This window comes from Lygodium microphyllum, unplaced genomic scaffold, assembly GCF_053477565.2.
Source record: "Lygodium microphyllum isolate KBCC unplaced genomic scaffold, Lygodium_microphyllum_v1.1.10 scaffold_267, whole genome shotgun sequence".
Classification (NCBI taxonomy): domain Eukaryota; kingdom Viridiplantae; phylum Streptophyta; class Polypodiopsida; order Schizaeales; family Lygodiaceae; genus Lygodium; species Lygodium microphyllum.
Genome location: NW_028229748.1, coordinates 28473 through 46156, shown reverse-complemented (window position 1 = coordinate 46156; position 17684 = coordinate 28473). Strand labels below are relative to the sequence as shown.

Genomic DNA, 17684 nt, shown 5'->3' with positions numbered 1-17684 from the left:
CACAAATGCTATATACTCCCATTCCAACTTTCCTTTGGATTGATAAATTGTTGAAGAACAACTTTCACAATATGGTGAAATGTGGATAGCTAACAAACTTATCTACATTTTGAAGCATAGCTTGCTCGTAGATGGAATATACTTCAGTCCTAATAAAGTTATCTGCAAGATGTAACCTCCCAATTGTTGGCATAACTTCACGCTGTGCCACCTTAAAGTACATTTCCATCTAAGAAACTGCAACCTTACCTAGAGGACCAATAGTAACATTTGGCTCAAGTATGTATCCATTATAGTTAGACATTTTGGATTTGACTCTTTCGAGATGAGTAATGCCTAGGCTCAAGCCTATTTCAAATGCAATCCTGCAAACCACTATGCTATAAAAATAATACTCAAACTTTCCACATACCCATGGTGTCAACATTGATGAAAGAAAAGCATCCTACTGACTATACATCAAAGAAAAATAAGGTTATTAGAGTGCCTTCAATGTTTGATAACCATATGTAACAAGACAATTCTTCTAGCAACAATCGCATTGTAATGCATACTTGATTTGTGCATCATTTATCTACAAGTAAGCTAACATGCTCCATACCATAATTTCTTCTATTTTTTTGGAATTGCATAATTGTCTTACCTCCACATCTTTCTTACATGCAGCATGAGATATCTTTAGATGATTTGTGATGTTGATAGTATGAGTGATTTACATTATTTGATGATTTCACATCTACATCATTTAGGAAACCTTTGATAACCTTGAAAGTACTAAGATCAAATGAACCTGTTAACCCTTAGATGAATAAGGTGGAAAATCTGAAAAATCTAAAGCAGAAGACGAAGGCATGCCAGGAAAAATATAGGAATACAAGAAGCACAGAAGAGTCCTAAATCAACGAGAAAGGCGCACAAGAAAAAGTGTAAGATACTACAACAAAAAGGCTCCATAGACGCAATATTTGAACTGTGATAAAAAAAGTCGAGCGCGTTTATTACCATGTCTACTGTTGCGTCTACAATTTTGCATCTAAAAGCGCGCTTATAGCCAGAGTTATACGCCCATATAGACGCGCATATAGACGCGCGTATTGACACGCTATGTAAATATATAATCATATTTATAAAAAAGTGGATATATTCATATTGTACGTCTATACACGCGTGTATCTACGCATCTAAAAAAGTGTTTACTCTGCAAGTTTTTGACGAGAATAGATGCACATTTATCCTGCAAATTAGACGTGCTGATAGACGCGCAAAACAGAGATATGAAAAAAAAACCAGAGAGCATGTGGCTTTGTAACATGCTCTCTGGTTTTTTTTCCCCATCAATATCAAATTGTATGCTTAGGGAAAACAGAGAAAGATTATTTTGAAAATTTTTGTACTGAAAACAAAACAATGTATGTAGAACACGAAATTTCATATATATAGATGAAACGTTTTTACATGATGAGTTCTAGTGCTTGTGACCTCAAGCATGGTCATGGTTGCAAGCACTAGCTGAAAGTAATACATACCAAAAATGAAAATTACAAGCCAAGGGGAGGCATGCATGTATGGGGCTCCTTTACATCTCCTCAGAAGAGGCATCATCATCACTACCACCACTGCTGCCTGTGCTGCTGCCGTTGTCGCCACCACTACTGCTAGTCCCCCCTTCGCTATCCCCAACAGCATCAGGGTTCGCCTACACAAAGGATTAAGGTATATAAATACCATTACAAACAATAAATTAGAGTTACCTATACTTTTCATGTAAAAAATAAAACATACCTCTTCTGGTTGTGGAATCCTCATGGCATGACTATATTGCTCCTCCGTGATGAGTCCCTCCTCGTAGAAATGTTGCCAAGTGGATGCCCGGTTATGACCTCGATGGTAGCCTACCTCTCTAGGAGTAGGCATCCTACCAACGATATGATACTACAAAACAATTTGAACATACAACGTATTAGAACACACTACATAATGAAGTGAAACAAATTATAAAATTTAATTAAAAAAGAAATCAAATAATACTTACAAACTCAGCCTCCCATGACTCCCTGCCACCCGATCCATAATGTGACGATCCCATGGTTGCCATCTGGATACGTTGCGCCTCTACATGCTGGCAACTTGTGATTTTCTCTGCTGCTCTCTTCTTGGCCTCTTTCCACTCCCTGCGGTGGCAATTGGGTGGTTGGCCATATCCAGGGCGCCCCTGCTCTTGTCTCCGCAGTGACTTCTTGGCGCGCGTCATAAGGTGAGACCTCTTGTTATGAAGCACGTCTCTCACCTTTGACCATCCCCAATCATATGAGAATCGTGAATTCTCGGGATTGAACTTATGGACCATGATGTTCATGCAATAGGAATTATCAAGTTGGGAGCTGAATTGCACTAAGGGAAAGATTGTAATTACCTCTTCCTAAGTGATGTGGTTGACCATCAAAATGCCTTGTACTCCATCTATGAAGCCCTTTATGTATTCTATCCATTCAGCCTCCAGCTCTTGGTTAAGGTGCTGTTCTTCTCTTGATTATGGTGGATGCAATATCACTGTAATTGCATAATTGGGTGTACGGAAAAATCCCAACAATCAATGATTTTCTCAACATGTATTCACCTCTACACAGAACTGTACATGGTTTCAGTCCCTTCACTAGCACAATCATGTTAGTCCATAAACTATTCCCTAAAACCATGTGTGTAAGGAGAGTGACTTTTTCCCTTCTTTACCTTCCCAATCAACCCTTCACTCTTGGGAAGTGTGTGCAGAACTCCTTGTTCATCTTTTGATCAACCTCTCCACAACCATGAACATGTCCACTGATGAGATTTTGGATGGCTTTAGAAGCTCTGATTGCCATTAGCCCAAACTTCGAGAAGCATGAGAGGATAGGATATGTTTGGCATGCTAGAGGAAGGTGGTGATACAGGAGCATACCCATTTGAATGATTTGCTTGCTATGAGATTAATGGTGAGGAGGCTGTCCTTTTTAGCAAGGGATTGGCTCTATTATACCACCATTGGCTTTTCTGTAAGAATTCAGCCTCATGTGTCAGATTATGATATCTTTTGGCCAAAGTGTTAGGGGGCCCAGTAGTTCTAAGGTGAAACATAAAGGTGAATTGAAATTTGTGGTAAGAGTGTGACTTGGTTTTTCCCAGTCTCAAAAAGTAATTTATTGCAATATTTTCCTAATGTTGTGAGAAATGATGCATTCAGTTTGGTGGTTGCAGGAAAAGTCGACAAGTGTCCATGTTTTGTTATCATGCTTGAGGTAAGTTAATTCACTGGAGTGAGCTTTTATTTAATGCAGTCTCTTAACAAACTAATGTTCACCCAGCAGGTGCTTTAATAACTGGTATTGTCTCGATAGCTAGAACATTATTCCCGTTTCACTGACCAACTACCCTCAAATGTAAAACCAATCATGCAATGTTAGTTCTGTTACCTTGCGACGAAGTAGTTTGGATTGAACTGCTCCCCCCAATTTGCTGCCTGTGCATTGCCAACCCTCCCCCTCCTCATGGCTGCTTGCTGTTCACCAACGCCTCTTCCTTGCATGTGGCATCCCCTCTGCTAGCTGCTGCCTCTGCCTGTTCCATGTCCATGCAGTTCTTGCTGCTGCTTTGCTCACATCACTGCCATCACCCATGTCTCAACTGTTGCCAGCTTGCATCTCACTCCTTGCTGCTGTGTTGTCCATCTCATGTCTTCTCCCTTCACATCATAGTGACGTGGGATTCCATTCCATGGCTTAAGGAACTTGGGAACATGTTCTACAAGCATCACTGTTCCCATTCCCCTTCGACAAACATGCGAGTGTGATGAAGATCTCTTAGGGTGTATATCAGTAAAATCCTAAACTTAAATCACTTCTTAGTCATATGAGCATGTTGTGCAATGATACATTTAAATGTTGTTATGTTTGGGCCATCGTCTAATCTTATGCTGCAAAGTTTGTCAATATGTCACAGTGACATGGTGCTCCCAAATATATAGTGCCCTTGTTCCTGTTCTGAAAAGGAATTTTGTTCCATCTATGTGTTTCCTCTCCATCTGACCATGTTTAGCGCAATGTTTGCCCTCCCTCTGTGGCCGTTTTTTTGTGTTGCTCCCTGTGTTTGCAACAGCCTTCTGTCTTTGAAACGTAGATTGTGAACAGGCTTCTCATTCATGCAATGGAAACCATCAGTCCAGCATTGGATTAGCCTACTGTTGGCCCCCAACCTTCTATCTTGTGTATCAGTCTCTCAAATGAACAGCTCCAATCTGTATGAGCATTGGAGTAGTACTCCAAAACTGTGGCCTTCAGTTAACCTCTATATTGAGCAGCTACAATTCGCACAAAGATCAGAATACTCCAAATAAGTTTCCTTTGGACAGGTGGTGGGGCCATTGCCCCTCATGTGGACAGGTTCTTGACTAGCTTCACTCCAGCCCTCCCCATTGGCACCATGCAAATAGTTGAGCCTATTCTTATGAGATAGGGCAACCTGATGGTTGGGCTTTGAACACCAGAAACTGCTTGGGAGTTGTGGGGTAACTCCACAGTAGTCTTTGGGGACGGGGGTTATCTACATGCTCCCTTGATACAGTGGCTTCACTGCAATGGGATTTCTTTGTAGCTATGCCTTTCCACAGTACTCATTGACCCTCTTTTTTCTTGGACCGACAATGGAGCTTCACCACCTGGCAGAGGACTTCACTGGTAAACACCTCATACACACTCTCTCTATGAAAGTGTGTGCGCATGTGCTTTTCAATTGTGTCCTGAGTGGAAATCGGAATTAGAGCAGGAGATCTTGCCTGGGTGTCTCATGGTTTAATTTCTTTGCACTTCTCAAGCTCTCTTTAGCAATTCTCTTTTTGCTCCATCTCTGCAATTTCCAGAAGTTCTATTTTGAGAAGAGCTATAGGAAGAAGCAAAAGGGAGAGAGAGAACATCAGTAGAATTAAATTAACATGTCATGCTTGGTTTGAGTAGCCTTGCAACCTCACGAAGACATCTTGAGACGCAAGCAGCAGTTCGAGCAATGAGACAAGCCATGAAGGCATTGTATGCACAGTTCACTTCTACCTACATGTAGGTTATGCTGTCTGCAGCCCCCTGAAGGTCATGCCTAGTCATGTGATTTGTCATGTTTCTCACTTTAGCCTCATCTGATTCCATGAATGAATATGTTTCATTTAAATCACCCGTATTGATTCCAAAAGACATCATTGGGACTTCAGGTTGTTTTTCTGGAGGCATAACAGTAGATTTATGTGATGCAGACGGGTGAACAAAAGTTTTGTTGAAAGGTGATAATGTCAATATATTGAGATCTGAAAATACTTATGTTTCAGACTCTGTAATCCTTTAAGGTACCAACAACGGCTCATACTTCCCAATGTTACATTTCTTAACATGAGTAATTGTATTGTTGTTTCCTTTGAGAACATGATTTTAATATCAGAATTGTGTCAAGTATAGCCTTTGGCGAGGGTTTTGTGCCTGCGTTTTTTGCTGGATTGAAATTGGTGCTGCCCATTAATTTGGGCTTTGCCTAACTGCCTGTAAACCAGTTTTCTGGGGCATTGCCCTCAATTTTCTGCAGATCTGACCCTTGGGTTCTTCAAAGTCCTCTTCACATTCATGCAGTTAGTTGGTTGATTCGATGCCGCATTTAGCAGCTATTACATTTTTTCCACCTTGATTTGTTTGGCATGCTTTGCATCTGATGACAAGTTGGATGATATCCACTGTGGGCATAGATATGTGGATCAGCCACGGAATGGACACATCTTTCGTGTCAAAGATTGGAGGGAATATCTTACATATATTAATGTGAGTATTCTTTATGCAACACTTGTGTCTAGTGTGCTTTGTTGACTCATTTTGGACCTTTGCACTTGCCATTTGCAAAACATGGTGCCAACTTTTCTATTTTGATGAGTTGTTGTTTGTGTTGCTCTATGAGGAGTAGACATACATTAACCATGCTTGTATGAGCTTTAGGTGAGAAAGCCTTTGCTTCCAGGCCAAGATCTTTATTTACTGGTAAGCCTAAGGGCAAAGCTCAAATTTCTGATCCTTAGAGCTGAAATGTTGATCACTTTCAAAAGAAAGATAAATGTGGTTATTTTAGGGAGCCTAGCCATGTTATTCAGGAATGCAGCACATGCATAGCCAGTGAGATCAAGCGGCAGTCATGCATGTCAACTTTGCAATTGCTGTTCATGAGTATTAGGTGCAGTTCTTGTTGGGAATAAAGGGCCACCATGCCTCCACCTTACACGGCTGAACATACCCTTTACGGATATTATACTATGTTTCATATATCTATCTGAAAAACCTAAAGAGGTACAAGTCATTGTACCCACACATGCTGTGTCTGCTCTCTTCTCTCTCAACCTACTGCATCTCCATTGAAGCATGGAGGAAGCTCCGTCTCGAATCCTTCACTTCAAACTGGTATGAGAGTTGGACATTTGGAGGAGCTCCCCGGCATTACTTCAGTAGACAGTTCAATACTTGCAAGGTTTTCATTCTTGGCAGCCATATCCACACCATTTGAGGTTTGTATTGGTCATCAATTGCTTGAGCACTCATTGAGGCTTCTTGGAGCTTGCTCAGGGCATTATTGAGCCTGCGATAAGCTCATTTCAGAGGGCATTCACCTCAGTTTCAGGGTCAGTGATTGACAGCTCGTAGAAAGCAAACTCCATTGGCCTACTCACCGCAGCTTGCATTGAAACTTGGTTTAAGGCTTCTAGAGCCTTGGTTGAGCCTTACCAGAGGCTTCTTGATGTCATTAGTTGCTGCCTAAGCCAACAGCCTGTTAGGCTCAAATCATGTTGATCTGCAGCACCCTGTCTTCAGCCCACATAGTTGATTCTCACTCATTGGTTCTCATTGGTAGCTCATCTACAGCTTGGATACATGCATGGTCACACCCATTGACATTGGCATTGGCCCTTTAGCTTGACATTGGATTGGAGCTGATTATATTTAGTCCTTTGACTGTGAATCACACAGTATGCAGTCTGAAATAACAGGGCAGCTCTTGTCTTTGATGCCTCATGATCAGTGGCATGCTCCTTTTGGTGCCCGAATGGTTATGTTTTGATGCTATAATATTCAGGGATCCTATGTCATTGCTTTGAGATGTCTTTGGACATGTTTTGAGGCTTCATTTACTCAGTTTTGATAGTGATATAGCTGTTGGAATACACAAGGCTGAATGTACTTTATAGGCATTATCCTTATGTCTATTGCTTATGGCTATGATTTGGGTGCTCTACATGATGTATTGATGTATGCCATTGATGCTATGCACTCCGATATGGTTATGGGGATATGTTGAGCTGGATTTGGGCTTGCCAACATTGTCATTGGCTGTAGTAAAATTGCAGGTTGTAGGTACAATATTTGGGAGTTCCTATTGATGTCTTCGGGTATTGATTTGGTATTGAATCATTGGCATATGCTTAGACAGTGATTGCACATGCTTTGTGCCTCAGTTTTAGGCTGAAATATATCAGTTTTTGCAAAGATTCTCATGCTGTGTACTATGGACAGGTCTTAGATGCAGACAGGTTATCCATAATGCTATCAAATGCTATTTGGTAATGTACTGATGTATGTTTTTGAGCCCATATGCTTGGCTATGCTTGGATATGATCAATAGGTGGTACTAAGCTGAAGATTTTAGAAATATTGTTGGTTGGTATTTGTCTTTCATCTTGGTCATTTGCGTGATAGATTGGGCTTGTATTTGGTGACATTTGAGTCATCTTTGGGCTGCAATGCTGGCAGCAGTGATGGAAGCAACCTTTTGCACATCTAGAAGCTTGAGGGTGTACATAACTTTGCCACATGGCAAAAGCAATGGTACAATGTCTTGGTGCGTAAGAAACAGGTGAAGCGCATTAAGACAAAGGGAGTACGACTAGTAGACACAGAGAAAGAGAATTGGGAAGATCTAGATGAGCTTGCATGCTCTACAATAGAGCTTTCAGTTTTAGACTCTTTGTTGTTCAATATAGAGAAGTTGGATTCTGCATATGCTATGTAGACTAGACTTGAGGAGTTGTGTGCTCAGAAGTTGGATTCTGCATATGCTATGTAGACTAGACTTGAGGAGTTGTGTGCTAGCAAGGTTTATTGATTGAAGAAATTGATGGACCTTTGCATGAAGGAAGGTATAGCCATGCCTGTACATCTCAATGAGTTTAACTCAATTTTCAGCTAGCTGGTTGCTTTGAAGTTTAACCTTGATGATGAGTTCAAAGCCACTTTCTTGGTATGCACTTTGCTTGAAAACTGGGATACATTCAGGACAGCCATGAGTAACTCCAATGCCATGCTGATGTTCTCTGATGTGGAGATCTCTTTGCTTATGGAAGAGTTAAATAGACAAAATAATGCTGCCATCAAGTCTTCCAGTGCATTGCATACTAGAGGCAAATCCTAGCAGAAGGGAAAATTTGAAAATAAAGGATGCAACAAGTCTCGTGGGAAAGATGTTGAGTGCTATCATTGTGGCAAGAAAGGACACTTTAAGTGTGATTGCTATAAGTGAAAGAAAGAGAAGGGCAAGGGTAAAAAGACTGATGATAGCAAGGATGAGAAAAAGGATAGCCAATTTTCAAAGAAGAGCAATGTCAAGATAGAGCAAGCCAATGTAGTCAGTCATTAGAGTGATAGTGGTAGTGATGTCCTCTTTACTTTTTCTTTTAGTGCACTATATTTGATTGTAGATTGCACACTTGCATTCTTAATTCAAGTGCTTCATTCCACGTAATACCACACCATGAGTGGTTCTATGACTATAGTGGTGGCAGACATGGTATTGTCCACTTGGGGGACAACTATGCATGTGATATTGCAGGGATTGGCAGTATATGCAGCTGGAATTTCAGCACTGTTCAATATTCACCTTGCATCATGTGACGTTTGTATCCCAGCTCTCGAAGAGTTTGATTAAGCACAGGGTAGCTAGATGACGAAGGCTATCACACTACTTTTGGGGATGGCAAATGGAAGATACGTAAGGGATCTAGAATCATTGCTAGAGGCTCTAAGAGTGATACTCTGTATCTATTGTATGTGTCTAGTGGGTGTGACCATATAGTCGCCATGACCGAGCAACCAAGTGTTTCTTTGTGGCATGGCCGGTTGGGACACATGAGTCAAATTGGAATGAAAGTGTTTTCTCATTTGGGTTATTTGTTGTGTTTGAGGTATGTTGATTTTGACCATTGTGATCATTGTGTCTATGGTAAACATGCTCAAGCATTACATAAGAAGTCTCTTTATTGAAGTCTTCTCCCTTAGAGTTGGTACATTCAGATGTGTCAAATGCCAAAGTTGTCTCTAGGAAAAAGAAGTACTTTATCACTCTTGTTGATGATGCTACATGCAAAATATGGGCGTATCCTATCTGTTGTAAGGACAAGGCCTTGGATAAATTCAAGAAATTCTTGTCATTTGCTAAAAATATAACTGGTAAGACATTAAAATGCCTTTGTACTGAAAATAGTGGGGAATGTGTTTGAAGCTTTTCAGGACTTTTGTGACAGTAAGGGATAAAGAGAGAGCCCAGTGCCCCTCATAATCCGCTTCAAGACGGTGTTGTAGAGTATATGAACATGACCATTTAGGGCAAGGTCCATACTATGGTGTCTCATGTTGCATCACCTCATGGATTTCGGGCAGAGACTGTTATGATAGCCATACATTTGGTATATCGGTTACCGAACATGTCTTTGGAGGCAAGAGCCCCGCAGGAAGTGTGGTCGGGGAAGCCACCTTCATATGCTCATTTGAGAGTGGTTGGCTGCGAGGCCTTTGTGGACATTCACAAGGAATAATGTAGCAAACTTGAACCAAAGTCTTGTAAATGCATTTTCCTAGGATATGGTGACGAGGGTGAAATGGGATATAGATTATGGGATCCTGAGAAAAGGAAAGTTGTACGTAGCAATGATGTTATCTTTTGGGAAGACCGCATGCATAAACAGCTTGAAAAGACAGAGGAGGTCAGAAGGGTTGATACTGAAAATGATTAGCAAGAAGTTGCCCATGATATACCACAGTCTTACTAGGAAAACATGCAATTAGGATAGCCGGAACTGGCAGGACAGCATGCTGAAATTTTTGGACAGCAAGTTGTAAATGCAGATTTGTACACCCAATAGCTTGGAAAACCTGAACCTTCGGTCCATAGGTCGACTCGAATACCAAGACAACTGGATAGGTTTGTTCCTGGTGCTCAGTATGCTGCTGATTATGTCATGGTGATAGACTGTGGTGAAGCGTCATGTTTCGAGGAAGTAATGGACATATAGAACAATAAGAAATGGCATAAGGGTATGTTGTCAAAGATGGAATCTCTAGAGAATAATGGCACTTGAGATTCGGTGCATTTGCATAAAGGGCAGAAAGTACTTCCATTCAAATTGGTTTATCAGATGAAAGTCACTTTTGGTTCCTCATCAAAGTGCAAAGCACAGCTTGTTGCAAAGGGGTACAAGCAAAAACATGGGATTGATTTTAATGAAATCTTCTCTCTTGTAGTCAAAATGACTACTTTACGGACCATCTTGGGTTTGGTTGCATTTGAGGATATGGAACATATATAGATGGATGTAAAGATTGCTTTCTTATATGGTGATTTGCATCAGGGCATCTATATGTAGCAGCTTGAGGGTTTTGTTACAAAGGGAAAATAAAAGATAGTATGTAAACTCAACAAGAGTTTGTATGGACTTAAATAGGCACCACGAGAATGGTATCATAAGTTTGATACATTCATGCAGTCTCAAGGGTACAACAGGAGTCAAGTGGATCATTGCTTACACATCTAGAAGGCAGTAGATGACAGCTTTATTCTCTTGGTTTTGTATGTGAATGACATGTTGATTGCAGGCAAGGATGTTCATGCTTTGGACACCTTGAAACAAAGCCTATACAATAGTTTTGACATGAAGTATCTCGGTGAGGCAAATCATATTCTTGGGATGCATATACTTAGGGATAGATCGAAGGGTCTTCTCTATCTGTCACAATAGGAGTATGTCTCCAAGATTTTGCAGCGTTTCAATATGGAGGTAGGGAAAGCGATTGGTGTACCATTGCCTCCATATGTGAAACTTAGTGTAGAGGACAGCCCTACATCTGATGATGAAAAGGCTGAAATGACCAAGATTTTGTATGCCTGAGCTGTTGGTAGCTTGATGTATGTTATGGTTGCTACACGTTCTGACATAGTATTTGCGGTGGGAGTGGTTAGTAGGTACATGGCACATCCTGGCAAAAAGCATTGGGAAGCAGTGAAGGGTATCATGAGATATCTTAAGGGCACAAAGGATTTGTGCGTCTGCTTTGGAAAGCATAAGGCATCTGTCGTTGGCTTTATGGATGCAGACTATGTTGGTCATTTTGACTGCAGGATCTGTCATTGGATTTATGGATGCAGACTACGCTGGTCATTCTGACTGCAGGAAGTATACTTCAAGCACCTTCACAAGGGGATTAGTCTCTTGGATATCCAGGATGTAGAAGCGTGTCACATTGTCTACTACAGAGGCAAAGTATGTGGTTGCCACTGAGGTATGCAAGGAGGCTTTATGGGTTTCACATCTGGTGGGAGAGCTTGGCATTACAGAGGTTCCTATCCTCCATTGTGATAGTTAGAGTGCTATCATGCTAGCACGGAATCCTATCTTTCATGCAAAGACAAAGCACATACAATGAAGTATCATTTTATGAGGGATGTACTCGACAACAAGAGCATTGAGCTTGTCAAGGTACATACAGATGATAACCCTGTGGACTTTCTCACGAAGGGTCTTCCAACAGAGCGGTTGGCTCATTGCTGCGAGATGATGGGAGTTGGATAGGTATAGGTGTTTTTAGCTTTGTACATACTTAGACTTTGCTGATGCTTTCTTCTACCTTCAGGCATGTTGCATTTAGGTGGGAGGTTGTTGGGAATAAAGGGCCATTGTGCCTGCACCCTACACGGGTGAACATACCCTTTATGGGTATTGTACTATGTTTCATATATCTATTTGAAAAACCTAAAGAGGTACAAGTCATTGTACCCACAAATGCTGTGTCTTCTCTCTTCTCTCTCAACCTACTGCATCTCCATTGAAGTGTAGAGGAAGCTCTGTCTCAAATCCTTCACTTCAGTTCTTGGATGACATGTGCAAAATGCATGATTGTTTTCATACACAGCTCAAGCATAATGTTGTGGCCAAATGCAAAAGAGATCGGGCTTTCATGGATATGGCATTATGCATGGTGAGGTCTATCCAGTTTATTATGCTATGCAAGTCATTGTACCGCATATAAATATAATTTGCATCGATTCTATGATCTTGTGCAAGTTGATGTACCAAGATGTAAATACAGTTTGCATGGGATTAGCCACTTTCTTCCAGCCTAAGCAGTTACTATAATTAATTAATTAAATTCTCGAGTGCAGTCTGTATTTTTATGTGGATTGTTAAAACCTCCTAAAGATAGTCATCTCATAATCTTCGGATTTCTTCCTCTTTGGGCCAGCAAGCCACCAGGTTTAGGAGCAGGAATGGGGCTTCTTGACATCAAGCCAATAGAGTGAGCCATACTTGGTGTGTGTGGTAAAGCTTTTGGATGAGCAAGATATGGCTTGTTTTCATCTATCGCATTCTACTCACAAGAAGAACGTTCTAAAAGTTTCACAATCACAAATGTGCCAGAATCCACCAGATAATCTGAGAAGATAAAAGGCAAATGTATTGATCATTTTGTGCAAGAATTTGGGAGTTCTTGAGCAGATGCAACCGGGAGGATATTGTTTCTGATAAAACAGATTATATCAATAGTGAATCAGATCTCCCCAAACACATGGTGTCAAAGGTTCAACTTGCCCTTTCAAGTTTCGACTTTTGTGTGAATAGTTAAAGCCAAAATTGTACATCCATATAAACAATCTAAAAGATCCTTTTTACATGCTTACTTTTAAAAGTAAAAGAGGTTGATGTGCTCTTGTCTACAGGTACTAGATAAGTAAAAGAGGTTGATGTGCTTGTGTCTACAGGTGCTAGATAACCAACCGCATGACCTTATTTATAAGGAAACCTTCAGTAGTCCTTGGCTCGAGACTCGCATAAAAGAAGAAAAAAGGTTGTCCTTCCTCTTGAACCCCAAGGACTGTTTAGATCAACAAAAAAATGGAAAGTTTCTTTGGGTTTTTAGAACACTAGGTACTCTAGGGCATGTCATAGTCTCTTCCACTGCCTTAAAAAATTTCCTTAGAATCCTTCTCTCTTTTCTTACCCTTTTCTGACTCTTCTCAACAATTGGTACATACAATAAAGGGCAGAGTTTGTTTCTTCTGCACTTCATTCCTCAGCATCTTCTCACTTTGTTCTTACATTAATGAATGTCCATCTTGTTTGGCAAGTAGGTCCAGCTGTGTAACTTATGCTGAAACTTACCAGCCGTTGCAAGATCCTCTGATACAACGTTGCATCGATATCATGGAGAAGAAGTCCAAGGTTGCTTTGCCGTGGACCAGGGTCTTTAAACACTTATTTTCTAGGCTTTTCTTCAGCTCACAGAAGACTTGGATTCCTACGGGCAGCTTGGTAAGTGCCAAATATCGCAAAGACCCATGCTTCTCAAGAGAATCCATTTAAAAATCTTCTGCTTCTTTGCTTTTGTCTTTTTACATTGCCTGTCATAAAATGGCAGAAACTCTTGGAGGCATTGTATGCGGTACGACCCAACATGGCTCTGATTGCCAGTGACTTCAGCATACTTCCAGATGTGAAGGTTGAAGGGGATGGCGCTCCCTTGGTGGCTAGAAAGGCATGCACGTTCTGTATGTTTTTCTATTGGCTTCGCTCTTGTTTGGCACGTTTCTTGTGGTTGAAGATCAAACCTGGTTTGCCTGTCGCAGAAAGATGGTGTCACCAGGGATCTCTCAACGTATCTTGATGTACAGGTGATTGTTTTGCCACCTAATCTGGCTTTAAAAACTTCTGAAGTTAAGGTTTGGATTTACAAAGACGATTCTGTCGGCTGTCATGTTAAAACCCCAGGGAGATGCAGACATATTTTTCCCAACAGATTTTCGGCTGTTAAGAGACCTGGATCAGTATTGTCATCATACGTTTACCTCTGGACCAGTTTGCAAAGGACCACGCAAATCCTCTATAGTAAGCTTGATCCCAAGGCGGGGTTGTTTTGGAGAGGGAGAGTGTGTGTGTGTGTTTAAAAGGACTTTCAGATATTTTCCTGCAAATTCTCTTCCCCTGAGGTGGGAATGTTTTGGACCAAACAGGTTTTTGAAGGTTTGAAGAGTTTCCTTTTCCTTTTTCAGATGTCTTCTGCTCAGTTCATGGTCCAGCATGCTGAAGTTTCGAGGACCAGGACAAAAGATGGCTTCAATCCTTTGTTGGATGACTACAGCAACATGAAGTTTTACTTGAGTATGCTGACCTGAAATATTTCCTCGTGTATGAAGATGGGCATGCACGCATGTGCCACCCTTTATATGCAGAAAGGAGCCAATACTCTGGTGAGTAAACTTTTATGCAAAATTCACGAGGGGAAAGGATGTCAATCGTGTTTTGTATAGTAAGTGTTCCTTTTCTCTTGGTTTCAGCTTCTCCTGTGCATAGGATTTGGAAGAAAGCACTGGTAAAGTTATGCTACAAGCTGGGGAGCTAGAGGGAGTGTTCTAATGGTTCTACTATATCTGATCAAGGCAGACTATTTTTAGCAAGTCTTCGCAATTCTCTGAAGGTAATTTCAATGGTCACTCTTCGAAATCTAACACCAGTAACATTTTTGGTGATTTCAATCTTCTGTATGGGCCAAGTCTTGTAGCTCAATTCGTGTATCTTTAAGCCCTGCAATACTTGGGCATTGGATATAACGTTCTCTAAAACTTGTATTTTGGGCCAAATATCTTTATCCGAAGCACTAGAAGCTATAGATTCAAACTAGTTCCGTTTCGACTAATTCTCGACAACAGATCCACATGTCCAATACTTCCGACTTGTTATGCCTCTGTCTACAACTTATCTATGTTGATTCATCACCTAACTTCTATGTTCTCTGTATCCAAACTAAAAGAACCTAAGAAAGAACTGCCGAGCCCTGAGATGGATACAGTGGAAACTTTATCCCAATGTAAACCAGTGTGGCTCAATTGGTAGGGTGAGCACATGTCCTATGAACGTGGTGATCCAGTGATGGGAATAAAAAGCAGTAATTGAACCCAAGAATGTGGGTGGATATGCGGTGTGTGTGAGATATCAAATGGAGATTATTTCATTTGTCGGTCAAAATACTGAAGCTTTTGTAGGCTGTACAATGTTTGGACGGGAAGATCTCAAATATCCACAATTTTGGCCATTTGGGCCATTTCCTGATATTGTGCTTGCTGTGCATAGACTTGAAGGATTGGATGCATGTTTGTGGTTGTAGAAGGATCATTCTGCAAGATTTTTATTCATTTTGGAGTGTAACAGAGCATGTGGTCATTTTCTGCGTCGGATTGCAGAATCAGAGTCTGTGCATGTAGACAATGTCTAATAACACACCGCCTTTGAATTTCGATAAGAACAACTGTCAAGCTTGGATGTCCAAGACAGTAGACTACTAATTTCTTTTGCTGTCAAAGATCTTGAGAGGCCACGGCTTGCACCCTTGCCTTGGAATTGCTGCTTGTTTTAGGCTGTTGCAGAGTCCAGACGACTCATATTATGGATTTGTCAGTGATTACATATCATTTAAATGTTGAATGGATGTTGGCAAGAAGGGTCTACAATTCGCCATCTATAGGACGGAGCTTGCATTGGGTGTAAGTTGTATAGCGTAATCACCTATGTGACTACTTGAACTCTTTAGTGTGCGCCTCTTAATACACTTAGCGTCACGTTCATAAACCACCCCTATTACTACACTCAAGTGGATGGTCTATGACTTGTATACTTGAATATTACTCTTATGATTGACAAACTTTACAAGTTACTCCTTAATATTCGTCTTCTAGAATCGAGGTTAGAGTTGAATGTCTCTTAATTCAAGTTCACTTTGGGTCACATGAATTTTATTTGTAAGTTCAAGTTTGGACTCCCTTGATTAGCATGTTTCGAGCTAATGTAATACTAACATTGCATGTAGTAAAGTTTTCGCATGAAACTTACTTCTTGTCATTTCTAAAGTTTTATAAAATAGGTTTTGGTGTATGAATCTCATATGAAGCATTCCTTTCTTGAAACCTTGGCAACACTTACGTTGATTGGGTTTAAATCTACTTGTACTTCTATCTTACACTTAGGAGTATGCTATGATATGGAGCAACAACAAATATCATCTAGTTTCTTTAAATTGTTATAATTCAAGACAACATGGGATGACATAATGTTGGGGTAAAGGCCAATGGCCTAACGTCACGGCCTAAGGTCTAGCCAGTACCTTGTGTAGAACTATATAATGTACCATTTATAAATTAAGTGGAGATAATAGAAAATAAGGGTGTCAAATATCCACAAAAGGTCCTCTTTCTTTGTCTGTCTGTCTGTTTGTGTCTCTCTTTTTTTTTCCGTAAATCTCTCTCTCTCTCTCTCTCTCTCTCTCTCTCTCTCTCGCACGTGTGTGTGCGTGTGTGAAGATATTTGAATTAATGAGACGATATTTACAATGGGCCTTCAAGCTAGCCAAGCAAAATTAGAAACAAGTAACAAATATGGATGAAGCCAAGAAGCGACAAAGGAAAAGTGACAAGAACAAGAAGAGGCTCACAAAGTGGGCACAATAGGGGTGGTGGGAATAATATCTAGACATGGAGCAACCACCTCTCTAAGTATTAGACTAGCCAAAACCATGGAAGTAATCTACCATAACGACAATTTAGTGCACACAACCTACATGACCATGGATACCCGAGGTTGAGTAAAAAATAGGAGCATTATGAGCACCATAGGTGTGCGAAAGACCAATCCATTGTATAAAATGAAAGACAGATGATGTGGTTGTGGATGTCAACTTGCCAAAAATCCAAGAATGGGTAATCATTTGCTGTGCTAACAAGTGATAGAGGTTCTATATAGGAGAATGATATCCCAAATCTCGCTTGTTCTTGGGCAAGATATAAAAGGGTGAGGAAGGGTTTCATCACATGATGTACAAGACACATCTATAGTGGGAGATCTTACGACCACAAACACATACTTGTGGGAAGACACATAAGAAGCTTCCATATGAACACTTTTCCCTAATAAGGAAGCTTAAATTTTCATAGTTGATAGTCGAAGTAGCCAATCATGCCACTTAGCTCTATCGCCATAAATAGACCAAACTTTGCTTTTCCAATAACCCATCTCTTATCCTCAACTATTTTATGGTAAATTATATTAGCCAATCATTTTAGAAAATCCTTTGGCTTTACAAAAACCCAATCCAATCACGAGGATGAAGATTAAAAAGCAAGCAAAGGGGAAAGTTGCTTAAGTAGGTCCTTTGAATTTGACCAAATCAGATTGTAAGCTCGAGACACTTTGAAGTATTGACAAATGCAATTGAAAGAGAAAACCGAAGTATGACATGGAATGATAGTATCCTACACAATCTTTAAACTTAATCTTGCCATGGAATTTGACTTATCTCTTACCATGTGCTTCTCAAGTCAATCAA

At 40.5% G+C, this 17684-nt stretch overlaps 1 protein-coding gene across 4 annotated transcripts; it reads left to right on the top strand.

Annotated features, from left to right (window-relative positions):
- The first annotated feature begins 2437 nt into the window (after window positions 1-2437).
- On the top strand, window positions 2438-15998 carry LOC148008216 (uncharacterized). Of its 4 annotated transcripts, none has more exons than XM_087674410.1 (8): window positions 2438-3275; window positions 13075-13160; window positions 13444-13624; window positions 13731-13847; window positions 13939-13983; window positions 14081-14197; window positions 14362-14559; window positions 14647-15998. In XM_087674410.1, exons 1-7 carry the CDS (start codon window positions 3267-3269, stop codon window positions 14482-14484), a joined length of 678 nt encoding a protein of 225 aa, XP_087530536.1. In that variant the 5' UTR covers window positions 2438-3266; the 3' UTR covers window positions 14485-14559; window positions 14647-15998. The 4 variants fall into 4 exon arrangements, with proteins under 4 accessions (XP_087530536.1, XP_087530534.1, XP_087530535.1 ...); XM_087674408.1 differs by lacking the exon at window positions 2438-3275 and adding an exon at window positions 9392-12625 and having other exon boundaries at window positions 12734-13160; XM_087674409.1 differs by lacking the exon at window positions 2438-3275 and adding an exon at window positions 9392-12893.
- Window positions 15999-17684: the final 1686 nt, after the last annotated feature.